The 20333-nt window shown below is 44.9% G+C and overlaps 1 protein-coding gene across 9 annotated transcripts in view; it reads right to left on the bottom strand.

Annotated features, from left to right (window-relative positions):
* The window catches only part of LOC119170368 (uncharacterized), a 51949-nt gene that overhangs the window by 15769 nt on the left and 15847 nt on the right, over window positions 1-20333 (bottom strand). For 2 of the 9 annotated variants that reach the window (XM_075876507.1, XM_037421509.2), the window contains exons 11-13: window positions 17527-17631; window positions 16660-16838; window positions 6453-6619 (exon numbers count right to left, since the gene is read on the bottom strand). In XM_075876507.1, the coding sequence (XP_075732622.1) occupies window positions 6453-6619; window positions 16660-16838; window positions 17527-17631 (451 nt within the window). Of the gene's footprint in view, window positions 1-6452; window positions 6620-10024; window positions 10385-15635; window positions 15710-16075; window positions 16396-16659; window positions 16839-17526; window positions 17632-20333 lie in introns of those variants that run through there. The other 7 variants (XR_012886674.1, XR_012886670.1, XR_012886675.1 and 4 more) reach the window with 7 other exon arrangements.

The following is a 20333-nucleotide window of genomic DNA, read 5'->3' on the forward strand; positions in this document are numbered from 1 at the left end:
AGTCTGGAAACTTCTCGAAAACTGCAGGTGCGGTTTGCGCTGAGAATTGTGTAGTGTTTTGGGACGATAACAAAACATGGGAAATGGAACGTAGCATTGCCCCCCTCTTAAAAAGGCATCGTCTCGGTGCTTTAACTAAAGATAAAGGTACAACAACAATGCAAGAAAGTACAATGAATAAATTATGATACAATAATAACACAAAAAAAACACTGTTTCTGTTTGTTAACGCGCATGAAACGGCTTGAGGCACGCGACATGGACGACTTCAGGTCGCAATCGGCGTCGTTGAGAGTTCGTGATGCCGTCGGGGACAACCTCGTAATCAAGTGGGCCGAGACGTCGAACCACCCTGTACGGTCCAAAGTATCGTCGCAGAAGCTTTTCACTTAGTCCACGTCGGCGTAACGGCGTCCACACCCAAACACGTTCATCGAGCTGGTATTCCACGAAGCGTCGTCGAAGATTGTAACAGCGGCTGTCGGTCGTCTGTTGATTCTTGATACGGAGACGCGCGAGTTGTCAGGCTTCTTCGGCGCGTTGAAGATACTCACTCACATCGACGTTTTCTTCGTTGGTGACGTTGGGTAACATGGCATCGAGCGTCGTTGCTGGGCTCCTTCCGTAGACCAACTTGTATGGAGATATCTGCGTCGTCTCCTGCACTGCCGTGTTGTATGCGAAGGTCACGTACGGAAGAATGGCGTCCCACGTTTTGTGTTCGACATCGACGTACATTGCCAGCATGTCGGCGATCGTCTTGTTAACCCGCTCGGTGAGGCCGTTGGTCTGTGGGTGGTACGCTGTCGTCCGGCGGTGGTTTGTCCGGCTGTATGCCAAGATCGCTTGAGTTAAGTCGGCAGTAAATGCCGTTCCTCTGTCGGTGATAAGGACCTCCGGGGCGCCGAGACGTAGGACGATATTTTCGACGAAGAACTTAGCTACCTCGGATGCACTGCCTTTGGGAAGGGCTTTTGTCTGGGCGTAGCGGGTAAGGTAGTCGGTAGCTACCACGATCCACTTGTTTCCGAAAGCTGACTTCGGGAACGGCCCCAGTAGGTCCATACCAATCTGCTGGAAATGTCGGCAAGGTGGTTCAATTGGCTGCAGAAGTCCCCCTGGCCTTGTCGGCGGTGCCTTGCGTCGCTGACAGTCCCGGCATGTTTTCACATAACGAGTGACGTCAATGGTAAGACGTGGCCAGTAGTACCTTTCTTGTATCCTCGCGAGCGTGCAAGAAACACCAAAGTGCCCTGCCGTCGAATCGTCGTGCAGGGCCTGCAGGAGTTCTGGTCGCAAAGCTGAAGGCCCCACAAGGAGGTACTTAGCTCGAAGCGGTAAAAAGCTTTTCTTTTGTAGAAGACCGTTTCGCAGGAAGAACGACGCAAGTGCGCGCTTGAATACCTTCGGGACTTCGGCGGTCCTGCCTTGGAGGTATTCAATTAGGGCCTTAAGCTCCGGGTCGGCCCGCTGTCGTTCAGCGAAGTCTTCGGTAGTTATCGTTCCCAAAAAGTAGTCGTCATCCGGGTCGTCGGGTGGTGGTTGGTCGACAGGCGCACGAGAGAGACAGTCGGCATCGGAGTGTTTCTTGCCGGACTTGTAAATGACAGTAATGTCATACTCTTGAAGTCTCAGGCTCCATCGTACGAGGCGACTTGAAGGGTTCTTCAAGGTGGCTAGCCAACACAAGGCGTGGTGGTCGCTCACAACTTTGAAGGGCCTGCCGTAGAGGCAGGGGCGAAATTTCGACGTAGCCCAGATGATGGCAAGGAATAATTGGCTTCTGCTTTGGATAGCGATCGGCTGGCGTAACTAACAACCCTTTCAAGTCCGTCAGTCCTCTGCACAAGAATGGCGCCAAGACCTATGCTGCTTGCGTCAGTGTGTATTTCTGTCTCGGCGAATTCGTCAGAATGGGCAAGTAACGGAGGCGTCTGGAGGCGATGTTTAAGCTCCTGGAAAGCGTGTTCCTACGGCGTTTCCGACTTGAGCTCCACGTCGGCCTTGGTAAAGTTAGTGAGAGGATCGGCGATGCGGGCGAAGTTTTTCACGAACCGCCTATAATAGGCGCACAGGCCCAGAAATCGGCGCACCGCCTTTTTGTCAGTGGGCGGCGGGAAGTCGGCGATAGCGGCTGTTTTCCGTGGATCGGGACGAACTCCAGACTTGCTAATAACGTGCCCCAGAAACAAGAGCTCCTCGTACGCAAATCTGCACTTTTCTGGCTTCAGTGTGAGCCCGGACGTCTTGATGGTTTGAAGTACAGCTTCAAGGCGCCGAAGATGCTCGTCGAAACTCGAGGAAAACACAATGACGTCGTCCAAGTACACAAAGCAAGTCTGCCACTTCAATCCTGCCAGTACTGTATCCATAACGCGTTGAAAAGTTGCAGGGGCTGAGCAAAGACCAAAGGGCATCACCTTAAACTCGAAGAGGCCGTCCGGTGTTATAAACGCCGTCTTCTCTCGGTCTCTTTCGTTGACTTCGATTTGCCAATAGCCAGTCTTGAGGTCCATTGACGAAAAGTACTTGGCGTTATGGAGCCGATCAAGTGCGTCGTCTATTTGTGGAAGAGGATACACGTCCTTTCTTGTGATTTTGTTCAGGCGGCGATAATCGATGCAGAAACGTAGGGTCCCATCCTTTTTCTTCACTAACACCATGGGGGATGCCCATGGACTCTTGGACGGCTGGATAATGTCATCCCGCAGCATTTCATCAACTTGTCTCTTCATGGCCTCACGTTCTCGCGTCGAAACCCTGTACGGACTCTGATGGAGTGGTCTGGCATTTTCTTCGGTTATGATGCGATGTTTCGTGATTGGGGTCTGCCGAATTTTTGGTGATGACAACAAGCAATCTTCGTATTGCAGGAGCAGGGCCTTGAGCTATTCTTGCTTATAGTTCGGAAGTCTGGGATTGACATCGAAAGCTATGGGAGGGGCTTGGTTCCTCTGAGCAGGTACCACAGAATCGGCGAGGGCGAAAGCATTGGTGGCTTCGACAATTTCTTCGGTGTATGCGACCGTTGTTCCTTTGTTCACATGTTTGTACTCATTGCTGAAATTCGTGAGCATAACCGTTGCTTTGCCTCCCCGCAGCTTTGCGATTCCTCTTGCGACGCAAATATTTCGGGTGACCAACAGATGCTGACTGCCTTCAACGACGCCTTCCAAGTCAGGTGATTTAGAAGCGCCGACTGAAATAATGACGCTTGAGCGAGGCGGAATAGTGACTTGTTCTTCCAGCACATTCAAGGCATGGTTTCCTGATGGCGTGCGCGGCGGTAGTGCTTCTTCTGTGGATAACGTTATCGACTTTGTTTTTAGGTTGATGATAGCACCATGGAGGCATAAGAAGTCCATGCCAAGGATGACATCTCTCGAGCAACGCTGTAGGACTACGAAGTCTGTAGGATAAATACGGCCGTTAATGGTGACTCTCGCTGTGCAGATTTCTGCAGGCGTTACGAGATGACCTCCGGCTGTGCGGATTTCAGGGCCTTCTCAAGCTGTCCTAACTTTCTTTAACTTCGCGGCGAACGACCCACTGATGACGGAGTAGTCGACTCCAGCATCAACAAGAGCGGTCACACTGTGGCCGTCGATAAGAACGTCGAGGTCGCTAGTTCGCCGTCTCGCATTACAGTTAGGGCGTGGCGTCGAGTCACGGCTGCGTCGGCTTGTTCCACTGCTTCCATGTTGCGTCGTCAGGTCACCTTCGGTAAGTGAGGTTTCGCCGTCAGGGCTTTGCCTGGTTGGCGTTGTGTTCGGAAAGCTCCGTCGCGGCGTCGTCATCGGAGGATCTTCGGTAGTTCGTCGCACAGCAACCGCACCTCCATCGGTTACTGCCCTTAGTTTCCCGGATACGGGCTAAGAGACCGGCCCCGCGTTGAGCCAGAGTACTGCCGGTGGTGCGGTGACGTGCGGCCGCTGGGCGACGGCGAACGGGAAGGGCTTTGTGGTGTCCACCGAGTTTCTGTCAGGTAGTCGGCGATGTCACGTGGCCGTTCTCCTGGCTGTGAACGCGGTGCATTGACGGCGAAGCCACGCAGTCCCATCTGTCGGTACTGGCAACGGCGGTATGTGTGTCCAGCCTCGCCGCAGTGGTAGCAGAGCGGGCGGTGGTCAGGGGTGCGCCAGACGTCAGTCTTTCTTGGCACACTGCGCTGGGCCGCCGGCGAACGGTAGGACGTCGCTGGGGGTGGTGGCGGCGGTGGTGTCTGGTGACGGAAGTGTGATGGGGCAGTGTTTTAGCGTGCGTGTGGAGGACGGGCGTGGCGGCGGGCTGCAGCAGCATAGGTCATGGCTTGCAGCTGAGGCTCTTGAGGTTGAGAAATGCCCAGCGATTGCTGGATCTCCTGGCGTACGACGTCCGCGATGGATTCCACGTGAGGCTGCACTGAAGGAAGTAATTTTCGCAGCTCTTCTTGCACGATCACTCGGATCGTCTCACGCAAGTCAGTGGTTCCAAGCGCTTGAATACCGGCGTAGCTTGTAGACGAGAAGCTAGGGTTATATTGCCGCGGGCGCATCTTGAGCGTCTTCTCTATTGTAAATGCTTCTGAAATGAATTCGGCGAACGTCTTTGGCGGGTTTCTGATCAGCCTGGCGAAGAGTTCCTGCTTTACTTTTCGCATGAGCAGACGGACCTTCTTCTCCTCGGACATGTCGGAGTCAACGTGGCGGAAAAGTTTAATCATAGCTTCCGTGAATAGCGCTACGTTTTCGTTTGGCATCTGCATATGGGTTTCGAGAAGAGCTGCGGCCTTCTCCTTGCGCACCACACTTGCAAAAGTAGTGAGGAGCCTGGTGAGAAAGACGTCCCACGTTGTAAGGCTTCGCTCTTGATTCTCGAACCAGGCCCGAGCAGCATCTTCTGAGGCGAAATACACATGCCGGAGCTTGTCATCGTCTGTCCAGTCATTGAAGGCGGCGATGCGGTCGAACCTTTCGATCCAGCTTTTCGGTTCTTCCAGTGGCGAACCGCGGAAAGTTGGCGGCTCTTTGGGTTGCCGGAGTAGGAGTGGTGCAGGCTGCACGGGGGCGGTCATGGTTGCAGTAGATGATGTTGGGATCCGGGTCTGCCTGGCTGCTTCAGAAAGAAGCCCGTACTCTGGTTGTAGTCCCCTCTGCCTGCGACTTGTTCGCTGTTCAGGGTTAGCGTACGTGTCTTCTTTGCCGCTTGGGCTGGGGTCGCGGCTTGAAGGGGGCGTCCGGAACATCAAAGCAGCAGCACCTCCACCAGATGTCACGGGGTCGTGACGTGGCCGAAGACAGGAGACTTTACGTTGGAATTTAACTGTTTATTTGGGCGAGCCTGTGCCCGGTAAATGGAAAGTCTGATTACAAAAGCAGTCTTGGACTGATAGCGGCAAACGGAGCGTCGGCCGTCGATCAACAACTGACAAGCGGTGAAGCGCGTCGGCATTTTTACTCTTGCCGTCGAATGTTCTAGCGTTATCGCTGGCAGTGGCATAGGTTCCAGAATAATCTGTACAGTTCGCAGAGTAGGCGTTATCTTATCGAAATGGTCTACTACAGTCTGGAAACTTCTCGAAAACTGCAGGCGCGGTTTGCGCTAAGAATTGTGTAGTGTTTTGGGACGATAACAAAACTTGAGAAATGAAACGTGGCAATATTTATTCATGTCCATGCATTCGTAGCATGCGTAATGTGTGTGCATATCTACTTTGATTATTAACTACTGCCAACAAAAACAAGCGAATTTTCAGAAGCAGATAACCTTATCCAATAAAGAACTAATAACATGAATTGGCGAAAAAAAAGAAAGGGGCACTCCTGTTACAATCGAAACTACAATTTGCCTTGTCTCTAGATACACTGGCCCAGGCATAGCTCCGTTTTTTAATCAAATGAACGGAATGCATATTCAGCTTTTGATGGGACAAGGGAATTCAATGGAATACATGCAATCTGCAGCACGAGTCCTCGCATGGTTACCTCGAAAACTGTTAAAGCCTTGCCTGTAGCAGTGTAACAATGCAGCGCAAAAGTACTAGCACCTTTCGAAGAGGCCCGCTACACATGAGCACTTTTTTTCAACCTCGGGCTCGCAAGACAGCTTATTCAACTTGAAGTATATCTGATGCAGCTCGCTGACGAGGCTCGATGTTTTCACGAAGAGTGCAATTATTTTCGCTGTTTCGGCAGTGAAATTTTTTATGGCAATGACAATGAGGTGGTCAGCAGCCAGCACCTTTCCGCCTTCACGAAGCAACGCGATCTGACATCACAATCAAGAAACTGCAGCACAGTGCCAAGCGAATGTGCTGCATTGACCCTGTTAAGCGTAGCCTTTTTTTTTTCGATCAGTGTTGTTACTACACACAGCATTTTATGTGCAAATAGCACAGATTCTGGCCATGAAAGATACCTTTCAACACTTAATCCAATAATGGATTACGCGTTGAACCTCAACTGCTGTCCTACCTGTCTCTGGGGGCGGAGGTGGCGCTGGCTGCAGCAGCAAGGCAGCCGTTGTCTGGTCAGAAAGCAATATCACCTCAGTCATGGGAGAGGTGGAATCAGGCACATCGGGGAACTGCCACTGGGAATGGCCGGTTTCCTCGTGCACATAAAAATATCTTGCGTGCCCACTAGAAACAGTGAGAAACAAAAAGAAAGAAACCAACAGGTAACTCCATCTGCCCTGCTGAGCGGCTTGGTTACTTCTGCTCTACTGATCTGCTTTTTTCGGCAGATCTCGCTGAATAGAGACTTCTTTATGAAGTTATTTACGTCATTACACTAATTACTTAGAAGGTTAGAGAATATACTGACTAATGATTGCGGATGTAAAACCTGTTCTCTGTGCTTGCAAGATGTAGGGAATAGACTGGCTGCAAGATGTAGGGAATTGACGGTTTTGCTAGTAAAACCTGCAGTCTAATCATATGAGGTGTACCCCTTCTTATTTGCGGCAGGCAACGAATGCCTACGAATTATTAGTGATTGCATCAGGAAACTAAACATTCGGTAAAGACGAGAGGCCAATTTTCACATTAAGCTACACTAAGCTATGACCTGCATAGAAGGATGTGCAGTGTAGTTGCACGTGAAAAAGTAAAGGTCCTAACAAACTGCGAAGTAACGTAATGGATCAAATTATGCAGTAGAAATGAAAACAGTGGTCCCTCTCTTCACGTACCCAACTAAATAACCACTCCAGCTGACATTGCTGAAGTGTAGCTGAGAACACTTGCAGCGTGCGTGCTGAACAAAGTGAAATGAAATGGAATTGTAGGTACTGCACGTGACCCGTGATTTTCAAAGCATGTGGTTCACATTCAGAATTGTCTACCATCGCTTTTGTAAAATGTGACACTTAAGTGGCACACCAGAGTAAACGGAACAGCTATACAATAAATTGCTCTTCCCTTGCTAATCAAGTTTTTTTTTACACTTTAAATCAATATGTTTTGGTCGCTCCTGCATGAAACACATTTGCAAATCTACACTGTGACCATTACTCGTCCCTAGTAATAACCATTAAAAGCTAGTAAGTGCAACAACATAAATATTGGTGGCAATGCTCAATTACCCGGTAGCCTCCCAATTTCAATTTACCAAGTAAGCTTACTCCCACTAGAAAAAAAAAAACATAACAAATAATGCGGGATAAATCAATCCTGTAGCTCTATGTCCTTGCAAGGAAAATTTTTGTCTATTTGTTGAGTAGCATATTCTGATTTCGAACCAACCCAAGGTATCTCCTATGGTTGAAACTGCAGATGATGGCTATTAGACTGAATGGAAGGATGGAAAACATTCAAAATAACACCAGTGAAAGTTTGATCAAGACTGACGGACACGTGGAGAGGCTATCACGGCATGCCTGCACTAATTTGTACTTCTGTGCAGTATACGAAAAGAGTGCACCTTCAATTTTCTCTAGCTACACTTTAAAAAGTGTGAAGAACTATGCAATGTGGTCACTCTAGAGAATAACAGAGAGAAAATTTTAAGCCATTTTGCGATACAGTGGACCACAATAAATGCTCAAAGGGTCCCTGAATCACCCCCAGTGTTTTAACATTTCAGGCAAAAGCGCAACGAGTTTAGGACGCTGTCATGACTAACAATGGCAAACATAAAAGTGCTCCAAGCCGTAGGCACACCACCAAATAAAAAATCCCCTGCTCCTCATTAGGCCATTTGGTTTCTCCAGCTTTGGTCAGGAGGACCGCATTCATATCTCGTCATGTCAGCCCCCACAAGAACCCGTTTCTCTGAAGCAGATATACATGCGCTGCCATCACCTTCTTCTAACCATGCAAGGAGGAGACACAAACTGAAAAATAGAGCATAGCAACGAAAAGTTCGAGACGGGCGAAGGCCTCATTCCGATCTTCGAATGCATGTACACCACTGTTATGACACCATTTCGAAAACATTTTTTGCATCTACGTGTTCTAAGTAGGCTCGAACACAATTACAGCACAACATAACGTATACCTCTGGGTGGTTAAGGGTCTACAAGCATTCACATGAAGTGCACATTGGAGCTAACTGTGAAAGTAATGCAATGAAGCAAAACCTATAAATTTTGAGGGTTTGCCAGTTAACTGCAGTTCTCTGTATTCTGCTAAACTGAGCACTGTCAGGCAACAGCAGTGCGCTTCTCAACCACATCAGTGGCAGTAATTTACATCAGTGTTTCTTTGGGAGAGATCACCTTAAGTGAAGCACATTAGAATTCATGCCATTTCTTATTTTTCCATTTCTTTTTTTGAGCACTTGCAGTTGGTTCCCTTGACACCTTGTCATTCTTATCTCCCAGATTGGCTGGCCAGCCCAACAAATCAATATAAATGCAATTAGAAAAAAAAAGTGAAGAATTACTGCTGACTATGACTATGGCTCTCTGTCTAAATTTACTTATTAAGCCTTCAAGGCATGCTGACAACAGAAAGGCCTTGCAAAGTTTAAAATCAGAACATGGGCCCAATATAGAAGTCCATCCTGTAATATGAAATAGTATGGCAATAAAATATTAAGACAGTTAACATTAAATAAAAGCACCAACAGATATCTGGTTTGCCAGGCTTTCATATAACAGGGCATTAACGGTGTGTATACAATTAAGTTTAAGCACAATAATGTGTCACCTGTATAAATAAACGTACGAGATTAAGCACCATTTTTAGGATGATTAATAAAAATACATCGTATGTCATTCAATGCCATGTATAAGTATACTTTCAGCTGTCACATTAGAAAGAGGAAGTCTTCAATAATTGCACTCAGAAGCAAGATCAGAGTGACTACATGGCTGAGCAATATTGTTACACGACATGTTACACGACATAAAGCTCTCATCCCCGTGACAATATTCTTCTTGTTCGGGGCAATGCTCAACTCTCAGGAGCACTTTCAATGAACTGAAACTGTGAGACAGTTGAATTTTATGCATATAAAGCCCAAAAATTGTGCTTTATGTATGCATATAATAATAATAATAATAATAATAATAATAATAATAATAATAATAATAATAATAATAATAATAATAATAATAATAATACCTTTTATTTTTTTAAAGAAGCAGTAAATATGGCTAGGCCTGCCAAAGCTAAATAGAGGAGCCCTAAGCCCCTTATGAAAAAAAAAAATATAAAGTGCTGAAGTACAACCTCAAGTGTTAAAATTGATGTCCTAGAAAATTTGGAATAATAACAACTGCCTGATACGTAGTCCTTCTGACATCACTCCAACACCACAGGTTTTAATACGTATATGCATAAATGAACAAGGTGACAAAACTAGCAAGCGTTACACACGGGTTTTACCTTCTAAGCCTGGAAATAAATTTAACCACAAAATACCAGGCACAAAGGCCATGAACAATGTCCCCAAAATTTCCCAACATAAACGAGGCTCCGTGGACAGCTCCTAGTAGTTTACCTGCCAAGCAAAACACACAGTAGCACACTAGATGTGCAATGATACCTTAGGATCCGACAGCTTATACTTTCTACCCAAGATGCAATGGTGTTTATACCTAAAGCCTATAACGATGACATCCAAGCACTTCTAGAAAGAGATGGAAGGTGTATGCTGCACATGACCCAGTCCTACGATGCAGTGGTATGGTGTCATTTCTAAGTTATGTGGCAGCAGGAAACAATGGCGCAGCATCCACCGCCTGATGACACACACCCCTGTGCAGCACGGAATTCTCAAAGCGATCTTCATCTGTGATACCAATGTTACTCCCACAACCGGTGCACACGGCAGTCACAACTTAATGGGCGTGCTTTTCAAAGCAATCCACTGGCAAACCACAGCCACTCAGCTCCAAAGGACAGAGTACTGTCTACAGGCTTGATGTTGCTCCTGTCTTGTAGAGGGCTGAAAAAGGACTGGTTGCTGTGAGTGACAACTTGAACATGCATATGCAAAGCTCCAGAAACTAGGTAATAGATCCGAAAGGCTTGTCTCACAGCTAAATGACTGTCGACACATACAGATGACACACCACACGCATCACATTACATTACTTTGTAGTACTTTGTAGCGACCGCATGAAACATGCGACCAACCATATCTTTAGATTTCCATCCCTAGGCTCTGCAGCGCCAATCTCATGCCTAACAATAACAACTTTAACAGAGACTGAACGAAACACAATTGGTCATCCTCTCCAATCAGTAAGCTCTTACAGAATACATTTTGGCCAGCATTGCAAAGTCGTCATTGGGAAACACGTTTCACATGGAAATGTATGCCATCAATCTAATTGCGATCCTTCTGGTTAGCTGGCATCGCGAGTAGAAATAACTGTTGACAATGGATGAACTATCCCAATGGGCATCACTGCTGGTCAGCTAAGCCAATTTGAGAGCTTTTACTACACTAAACAGGAATAGTGAACTGAAGCCTGGTTTTCACACAAAGGCTTTCGGCAACTACATTTTCACTATTTCTCTCAGAAGTGGCTGTGTGCAATGCATGTACATGATGTGAACATCGGGAAGATGAATGCGTGGGAGGAACATCTACGTTAAAAGCAGCTACATTACCAAGTGATCAATGTTTATTTTATGTGGTCGTTCATTCTAGAAATGTTTCGTGCGGCTGCCACTAAATCGTTTTTATTCGGAAGTCCTCCTCAATCTAAGGAGAGGGGCTGGCTCGAAAACACTGTCAGGAACCAACAGTCAGATGAAAGTTGAAGTACAGTCAGTAACCGTTAAGTCACACCTAATAGATACCATTAAAATGCAAATATTTCGTAGTGTGAAATACCGATACCACCAGAAAATATTTAAACTTTTTTTATTCACATGTCGTCAAAAAATAAAGCTGTCCAGCATTTTGCTGTGTGCACAAGCACTTGTCCGAGACCCGAGGTGGTACAGTAAAAGCTAGTTAACTTTGACTTCACAAGACCGGAAAAACATATCCGAATTAACCGAATCCTGAATTACTGAAAGAAACAAGAAAAGTATTCACAATTGCCTGCTAAATTAATATGCTTTTATTTTCTCAATGAATACGTCAATCCTGTACTAACATTGCATAAGAGCCACGTAGAAGCTGCTATATTCATCATCCTGTGACTTGATTCACAAAGATATTACAGTTCGCCCGCCCCGTGTGCATAATTAGACTGAACCATGCTCTGCACCCCTCCCTTAATACGTACTGCCAGCTGTAGCAGAGCTACAAATTTTTTCTGGGGGGTAAAGGGGGAGGCGAGGAAATTACTTTTCGAACGTTCAAGCGTGCGTTTATATGTGTGCACATAAATTAAAATTTAAAAGAAAAAGACCCTCCCCAACCACTGCAATGTATCCGAAATCTCAGCCCTTCATACACACTAAATCTACAGGGTCAGTAGTGTCATTTCCAAGTTGTCTAAACAATCAGGCATGCCCCCCCCCCCCCCTCTACTAGTCACTGACTCTGTATAGCTCAAGCCACAATGGAGTGCACTGAGCTTGATAAAGCTCAGTGCACTGAGCTTGATAAAGCTCAGTGCACTTTCATAATGCTCATGTGCCAACTTAGAGATCATTGGTCTTCTTTTTAAATGTAGCTTATGTATGCTTTCTTAAGCGAATATTAAAGGGTAGCTATTGAGGCAAACTTGCGCCAGCAGTACAAGAGATTGCTGCTAACACCATTCCTTTCAAGGTCATAAATGCTCATCAAGTAAATTAAGGCACCGGTCTATAGAAAAGACCTAAAATAACTCCACTAAAGAACAGACTTGCCCATGACAAGCCTTTGTTCACTGACACTTGAAGAGCATATTCATTTCAGTAACATTTAAAGAGGAATGTTAGCATCAAATTTTTTTTTATGTATGCGCTGGTTGTGAAGTGGCAAGACAAGCATCTATTGGAGCCTAGCAGAGGAAAATATGCAATGCATGTACAAATTGCAAGGTACAAGCTGATTAGTTGATTGGAAATTACTTTTAGTTATCTTGATAAGTTAAAGTTTTCTGGTACGCACCTACACGGCAATGCGCATATAGTAAATGTGCAGCAGTATTTAGAGTGCCCTAACTATAGACGCACTGTAGTCAAAGTAGAGGCCAATCTGTACGAAAAAAAACTTTCTGCAAAACTCTAGCTGGCAGTTGCAAGGGTGATGCCCATCTCCTCGTCGTATTAGAGGCTTAAATGGGAGCAAAAAGAGCCTTCCAGCATAAAAACAAATTGTGCAGCTTGTCTTGCACCCCAAAGGAGCTCTGCAACAGCTCTATTTGTAATCTCACTAGTTGGTCTATCACAATCACTGCAATGGCAATACGTGCATTTTCCTATAGTGTCAGGAGGAGAACTTATACTGGCACTGCATTTAAATGCAACTATCGGCAGGTCTGTCTGGACAGCCCAGCAGAACATGCTTTCAAATATGGCTTCAACAATTAGCTCTATGATATCATAGGTAGTTCCAATGACTATATTATAATTACACTTTGAGCTCAATATAACAAACCCAGATAAAACAAAGTATTAGTTACAACGAAGTAAATGAAGAATAGTCTTGCAACTGGTATAGTACTGAGAATATAATTTTTATAATACATTTTCAGATATAACAAACTTAATTTCGTGAAAGATGCAACTTTGTTATAATGAGGTTTGAGTGTACAAAGAAGAGCCGGAACAAGGAAGCCACAAACGATGCTCACAAAGCCCCCTTGAACACATTGATGTTTCAGTGTTGGTGCTGCTCAAGTGAAGTTAACTACAAAAGCATGTTAGCTTTTATAGGCCCTACGTTTTCTGGCTTCAAACAAAGCCAGAAAACGTAGCTTATCAGTAGTAAAGGCCCTGTTAACACGTGAGCCAAATTTTATTGCACTGCATGTGGCACGGATATTACAATTGTTTTGTCAAGGACAGCTAAACACCGCTTGCTCTCTTCTTGCCAGGCAATGCAGAAGGTTGGTACATGTAGTTGAGACAGATGCCGGCTAGCGTCATAAATGACATAATAATAGTAATAATAATGACTGCTCGTATATTACACACTAGAACCACAATATAATTATGAGGCAAACCATAGCAGAGGACTCCAAATTGACTTTGACCATTTAAGGTTCTTAAACGTGCACCTAAATCTAAACATGTTTGCATTTTCCCCCACTGAATATGCGACCCCCAAGATCGGCAATCAAACCCACAGACTCCAGCTTAGGTGCACCATTTGTGAATGGCGTAGGCTTGGGGGCACAGTAAATCTTAGGTTCGAAGCAAATTCGAAGCGAATAGTGATTTTGCTTGAATAATTTCGAATCGAATTCGAATAGTATATATGACATACAAAGAAAAATGGGCATATTTATTATGACGTAACTAGCCTGCACAATATTTTTTATAGGGCCTTTATGCAAATAACTTTTTTTTTTCACTCCAAGGAAATCGAAACAACTTCGAGTAGTAGTAGAATTGCAGGATTTGACTTTCGGCAGGATATGAGTCATAACCAGTAAAACGTAATATTATAAGATTTATTATACTTAGAGCATAAAAGCCGTCAAGACAAGCTTTTAAGCTTAATAAAATAATTTATTTCAGGGTAATATTTGAATTTAAAGGTGCCTTACTACCCTTTTTCAAGTAGCCATGAAATGGATTCACTAAAGAAGCTTATTGCCTCATGAATTCACTCCCCCCCCCCCCCCCCAAAATCTTTAGAATCCGTCCTGAACAAGCGGAGTTGCAAAGATTTGTTGCAGGCTACAAGCGTATTCTTCTCGTCACAACGAAAACACTGGAAGCTAAGCAGGGAGGAATGGCACGGGAAAAGAAAATACGTCGCGCATGCTTTTTGAGCTTGTGCAGTGACTTGCCGAAAGACAGAAATTTTTAGCCGACTTTGAGATTTTATTGTGAATCGCAGGGCGAGTTCTGTGCTATAATATTTGACTCGCGTGTCCTCGGTAACCTGGACTACCGATTGGCAGCGTTTTCTGACAATGCTCAAAAAGTGTTGCGGGGCCCCTTTAAATTAGAAGAGAGACTTCGCGGCAGAGCAAATTTCTCCTGGATATATGTTTTCACGGTTTAACACTCCTATCCTCCAGCAAAGCCACCTTTACAAGCAATACATTTGGATTAATGTGCATAAATTTGTTCCTTGCGAATACTTCGAAATTTTCAATTACTCAAATTCGAATCAAAGCAAATTCGACTATCCTACTATTCGTTCAAATATTTGAAGCATTTGAATATTCCCACAAGCCTAGAATGGCGTGCTGCCCAAAGGGCGTTGTGCATGCTGTCCACGTCTGAACCAGACGTAGACAGCAATGGGGTAAAAAAATTTTTTTTTTTTTAAATAGAGAGAAAATGTTGAAGGTTATATAGCAGCACCAACCTGCCACACACCACCATTTTGCTTACTCCCCCCCCCCTCACACTTTGCAACTTCCATCGCGATTGAAGCAACAAAAAAGCAAAGTGTGCATATCGCATATCAACTCCACACATGAGAATATGAATTTAAATAATATTATGAACTATTCAGGTGTTGCATTCCAAAAGCTGCATACGATAATGAGGACGGCGCAGTAAAAGATTCCAAATTTCAACCACCTGGGGTTCTGTAACACACACGAACACAGACCTCTAGCATTTTCACCTCCATTGAAAATGCGGCCGCTGTGGCCGAGATTCGATCCCGCAACCCTCAGGTCCGCAGGCGAGCACCACAGCCACTAAACGACCATGGTAGGTAAGACTTAAATTTTGACGACAGAGAACTCGAGAAGCAGCAGCACCCAATATTTAGGTCATGATGACTAGAAAGATGTTGCAGGGCCCCTTTAAGCTCGCTTAAATGTTGCACTGCATAGCGCTGATTGGCAATGCTATCTACAACATAACATATCCATGCAGAACACATAGGCACAATAACAGAAGAAATACTCAGTCAACTAGCATGGTATTTACAGTATGACGTATTATTGCAACAAAATCTGAAAACTTCAACACGCAATGCACTGTTGAAACTTAATAATATACAAAAGCAAACAAGATTTTGCCATGCAACTGAGTGAGACAATGATTGACTGTATAAACAAAAAAATAAAAAACAAGAAGTAAACAACCTGTATAAAAAATATTTTCAAAAAACATGCCTGCCACTTACTCTCTTGCAGGCTGGACAGGTGACACAAGAGCACCATCGGATCAGCCAAGGCATGTCAGCCTGTTCAGAACACGCTGCATTGTTGAGATCACTAGCGATGCACTGATGTTAAATGCAAGACATGCATAAAGGCCCTTACAAACAAAATAACAATAAAGCATGCTTAGACTCTTAATTGTTCCCAAGCTACAGCATGAACACTCAACTTTACACTCTATATTGCTGCTTCTGCTCAATCATAACTGCCCCAATTCTACAAAAGCTTGCAAATATCAAATGACTAGCAACTCATCTAAAAACCTATGTTTGTGCAAGCTGCGACCTGGAATATTACAACCAAGTATTTCAAATAGTCTGGTATTCCTGAGGATTCCCACAGAGTGTAAATCACTTACTCACACCGAAAGCAGCCTTAAGTCAAAATTTGAAGAGTATCTTACCTACATCATCCCGATTTGGCCGTGGCAGCTCCAGAAGCGGTCCCATAAAGTACAGCAACTTGTCCACTGGTTGCAATATGGCGCAACGACGATCGATACGTCAGATAAAAAGAGGTAGGGCATGGCAAGGAAAGGACCGACGGGGTGGGTGGGGGCTGGGGTGCCATGAGGGACGTGGGTCCTCCACGAGAAAAACGAGGAAAGAAAGGGCTTCTTGGGCTTGAGAGGAAAAGAAGAAAAAGAAACGAAACACAGCGGCGACCGCCTCCCACCAAGCCATCCTTCCCGCCCCAAGCCAAGACCAGACTTCGTAAAGGCTCCTGCTCAGGGTGCAAAGAGCAGCACCACAAGAAAGGGAGGAGAAAAAAAAATAAACAAGTGTAATACAGTTGTGAAGACACTTTAGACACACTCTCTGTGACGAGACTGAGACTACCCTCTCCCACCGACCCCATTTCTTCTCCTGTTCATTTACCGCACCCTCACATGGCAGCTTTCGTTTCGCTTGTAGCAGCATAAACAACATCGTAATCCCTGTTGCCGATTGCAGTAAGCAAGGACGAAAGAGGCGAGGGACACCGTACCTGTCCCAGTGCCTCTGCCAGCCGGGCGGCAAGGGTTCTTGGCAAGATTTGTCGCTCTCTGTTGGCTCAGGAGCCAGGACCAGTTGCTGAAGCTCGTCAGCCGTGGCACGCGCTTCGTGTAACCTCTGAAGAAAGTAGCCAGGGTCCAGAGCTCCAGCACGCCAATCCTCCATACGTGTCTTTCCAAAACAAACAAACAAAAAGAAAGGATGAGCCCGTGCAAACAACAAGCCGCAGTGATTGTGAAGTCGTGTTTATATACGTACAAAGCATTTTACACTTGTAAACAAGTACAAAGCTTCCTAATATTAGTATCCTAGAGAAAAATCTGGCACTAGCGTCTATGCGAGCAGCAACGCAGGGCACATCAGCTCACATGGGAATGATGGGCACAGTCCAAGTTGTGCCTGAGCTTCATTGTTTTAGCTCTCTGTGGCCTGTCGCCACTTTGTCGCAAAATGAAGTTCACGTAGTGCAGCACTTTGATGACTTCACTACTTTGAAGCCATCAGGCTCACCAATTTGAATTACCAAACCTACATTGATTTTCATATTGAAGCTCTGTTCAATATGCTATATTAATATGGACACACTCAGCCAATCGGATTTTGTGTTTATTATTATGACACATTTTCATCTCGTACAACAAACTTATTCCGTAACACTCAACATGCTGGCAGTGGCAAACCAGCTTAATCTTGAAATGCTAATGAAACACTCAATTTAACAAAGTTTTCAGAGACATGCATGTCTTTGTTGAAGTTCAACGTATTCCTGCAACAGTATAACAAGCTTTTGATGCCCCAGATTATAGCACTATAGAAAAGACAGCTGTGCAAAAAAAAAAAAAAAAAAAACGTCTCTTACCATAGTCTTCACAACAAGTTCGAAGTAGCTGTTCCTACAGGCGATCACGTCCCGCAGAGGATTCAACAGGTCTGTCAGCTGCTTGTAAGCTTCTTCAATATCAAGCTATCCCAAAGAAACAACAAAAATTCAATATAGTTGTAAAGTATGGTACAATAAATAACCAACATGCCATGTTGCTATTCTATGCAATAGGCAAATTAAATGCCTAAGCTGAGCAGAGACGTAAGCGTAATTGGCAATCTACACATGTTGTGGAACGAGTAAATATGCTACTACTGTATATGTTTTTTCACGGGCTCAGCCGCAGTCCTTTATAACACATAATTGGACTAAATACAAAAGGCATCACAGTTAATTAGACATTATATGGAAAATTCCCCAATGTACAGCAGCATTAGTAACTAATTTTTAAAGCCACAAAACTGTGCTTCTAATAGAAATCTGAACATAATGCAAAGGGCAAATTTAAGGCTTTGTAACAGCTAGCAGAGAAATTAGAGTCCACTCTATTTAACATGCTCATATCAGAGCAAGAAAGACTTGAGTTCCTAAAGATTTTGGTATCTAACCCTCGAATGCAGAGATATTACTTGACTTGTACTTGACTCGTTCTTGACTCAAGACAGTCTTGCCGCTCGCCATAAATCGTTCTTGAACTTGCGGACGACTTGAAGGCGACTTGGCTCGGTCAAAGTCGGGACAAGTTTCAAGTCAGCTGCGGGGCTAGCTTGAAAGCGACTTCATGCATTATTCCAACATGGCCAGCACTTAAATGGACGTCGCGCATAGGGTGGCCGCTTTTGAGTTTGCTTGCCTCGCCATAAGCGTAGCATTTTGTGAGGCGCACTACCGGTAGAAGATTCCTCGACCCGCTTTACATGACCGAGGAAATCAGATGGAGTTGTACGACGAGGAACAGTTCCACGCTCGATACAAATTCACGAAGAACGCCGTGCGGCAGCTGCTGACAATGTTTCCGCTCCGTGAAAGTGGGGACAACTGTAGACGGCCTATGCCACCAGTGTTACAGCTACTGATGGCACTCATGTTTTACGGCGCTAGCACATTCCAAACAGTCGCAGGGAATCTCGTCCGCATTCCGTAGTCGACAGTGTGCCATGCAGTCTGAAAAGTTATGCTACTCATCGCAAAGCACCTGTATGCAACGCTGGTGTGCTTTCTGCAGCTGGCGGCACTTCCTATAGTTATGCGGGACTTTTGTGAAGTGGCCGAGTTTCCTGGCGTTATAGGATGTGTCGACTGCACAGACATGCTTATTAATAGCCCCGGTGGTGACGACGCCGAAGTGTTCCGTAACCGCAAAAGCTATTTCTGTTTTTCTAAAACACGACATTTGCCGTCGTTTCCATCTCTTTCTATACAAATTAACTCAGCGCCGTGTCTGTGTGCCTCGTCTATCCTTTCGTCCAGTCTAGGGCGCTGTTTCTCGCTCAGACAGGCATCGTTTGGAACACAACGCTACGCAAAATTCCACAAAAAAAAAAAGGTGCCCCTATGATGTGTTTTCTGACCATGTGCCTCCCTCTTCACCATCATGCAGCGAGACATTGCTGCATCCCACAAGACAAAATTCCGTTGAGGACAATGCTCTGACCCCCGCCTTTTTATCTTGTTTACCGAGCTCAACAAAAGGATATGAATAACTTTTGTTCCCAGAACTTTTTTTTTTTCATACATAGCTGTGACCTAGTTCGCTACAAGCATGTCCACACGGGAATAGAAAGGCAAATACCTTGAAAATCATTTACCTCACGAGCCAGGTCAGCACAAATACACGCCGTGGGTTTCGATTAAAAAAAAACGACGAAAGAACCCTATGCGATGCATGTTTTGCCTCCAAACAAGCAAGCGTGGAGAAACGCGCTGCACTTGGGTGGCGACTAAAACCAGCAGCCAACAGACACTTTACAAAAGCAACACTGCGCATCGCTGCAGTGGCGGGCACCACATGCCACACGATAGCCATAAAATGGCAAAAATATGCTTGTGGCACTTTGTTTTTACAGTTATTTTGAAATGTGCGATCTTTCTTTGTTGTAACACGGGCCTTACGCTAACAACTTCATTATTAACCTCTTTACCAAACGAGCAAAGTGTTTCTGCTTTGAAGCTCGTTCTTGACTTGATCAACCAAGACAGCCTAAGCATCTATGAAATGCAAAGGCTGACTTGGGCGTTTTGAAGTCCGCTGCTTGCTTCACGCCGACTTACTCTAGTCAAGTCGAAGGCACGAGCCAAGTAACATCTCTGCATATTGGGGTAAATATACATCATAAAGAGAAAACCCCTAAGCAAATTTTCATATCACCAGGGAAACTTATCTGCCCATATAAAAAGTTTTCTTTCAGCATCTCTTATAGCAAGTTATAATGCCATTAAGGGGGCAGACTGCTCTTTGGGACCAAAAAGTGACAAAAATATTCATTTTTTAAAATTGACATATTTGGTTTCTGCAAGTATTTTTCTATCTCTCTGCAAATTTTCACGCACCAAGAAGTAGTAATTTTTTTGTAATGTCATTTTAACTGTCCAGATTCTTGGTGCTGTTAACATGCAGAACCTGCAAAAAAATGGGGAAGCGACTTTGAGGCTTCTTTATAATTTGCCAGCACCTTTGTCTAAAGCTCTACTACCAATTTATGAGCGCCTTCGTGAGGATTGCTAAACATGCGCACCATGGTCGTTGCTTTTTGAAGAAACTGTGTGTTTTCAGTTTTTTCCATTTTTCTCAAAAAAGTAAATTTGTGACTATTCAATTTTGAGGCCTCAATATCTCTGCAGCT

The sequence above is a fragment of the Rhipicephalus microplus genome, chromosome 2 (genome assembly GCF_043290135.1).
Source record: "Rhipicephalus microplus isolate Deutch F79 chromosome 2, USDA_Rmic, whole genome shotgun sequence".
In the NCBI taxonomy this organism is placed as follows: Eukaryota; Metazoa; Arthropoda; class Arachnida; order Ixodida; family Ixodidae; genus Rhipicephalus; species Rhipicephalus microplus.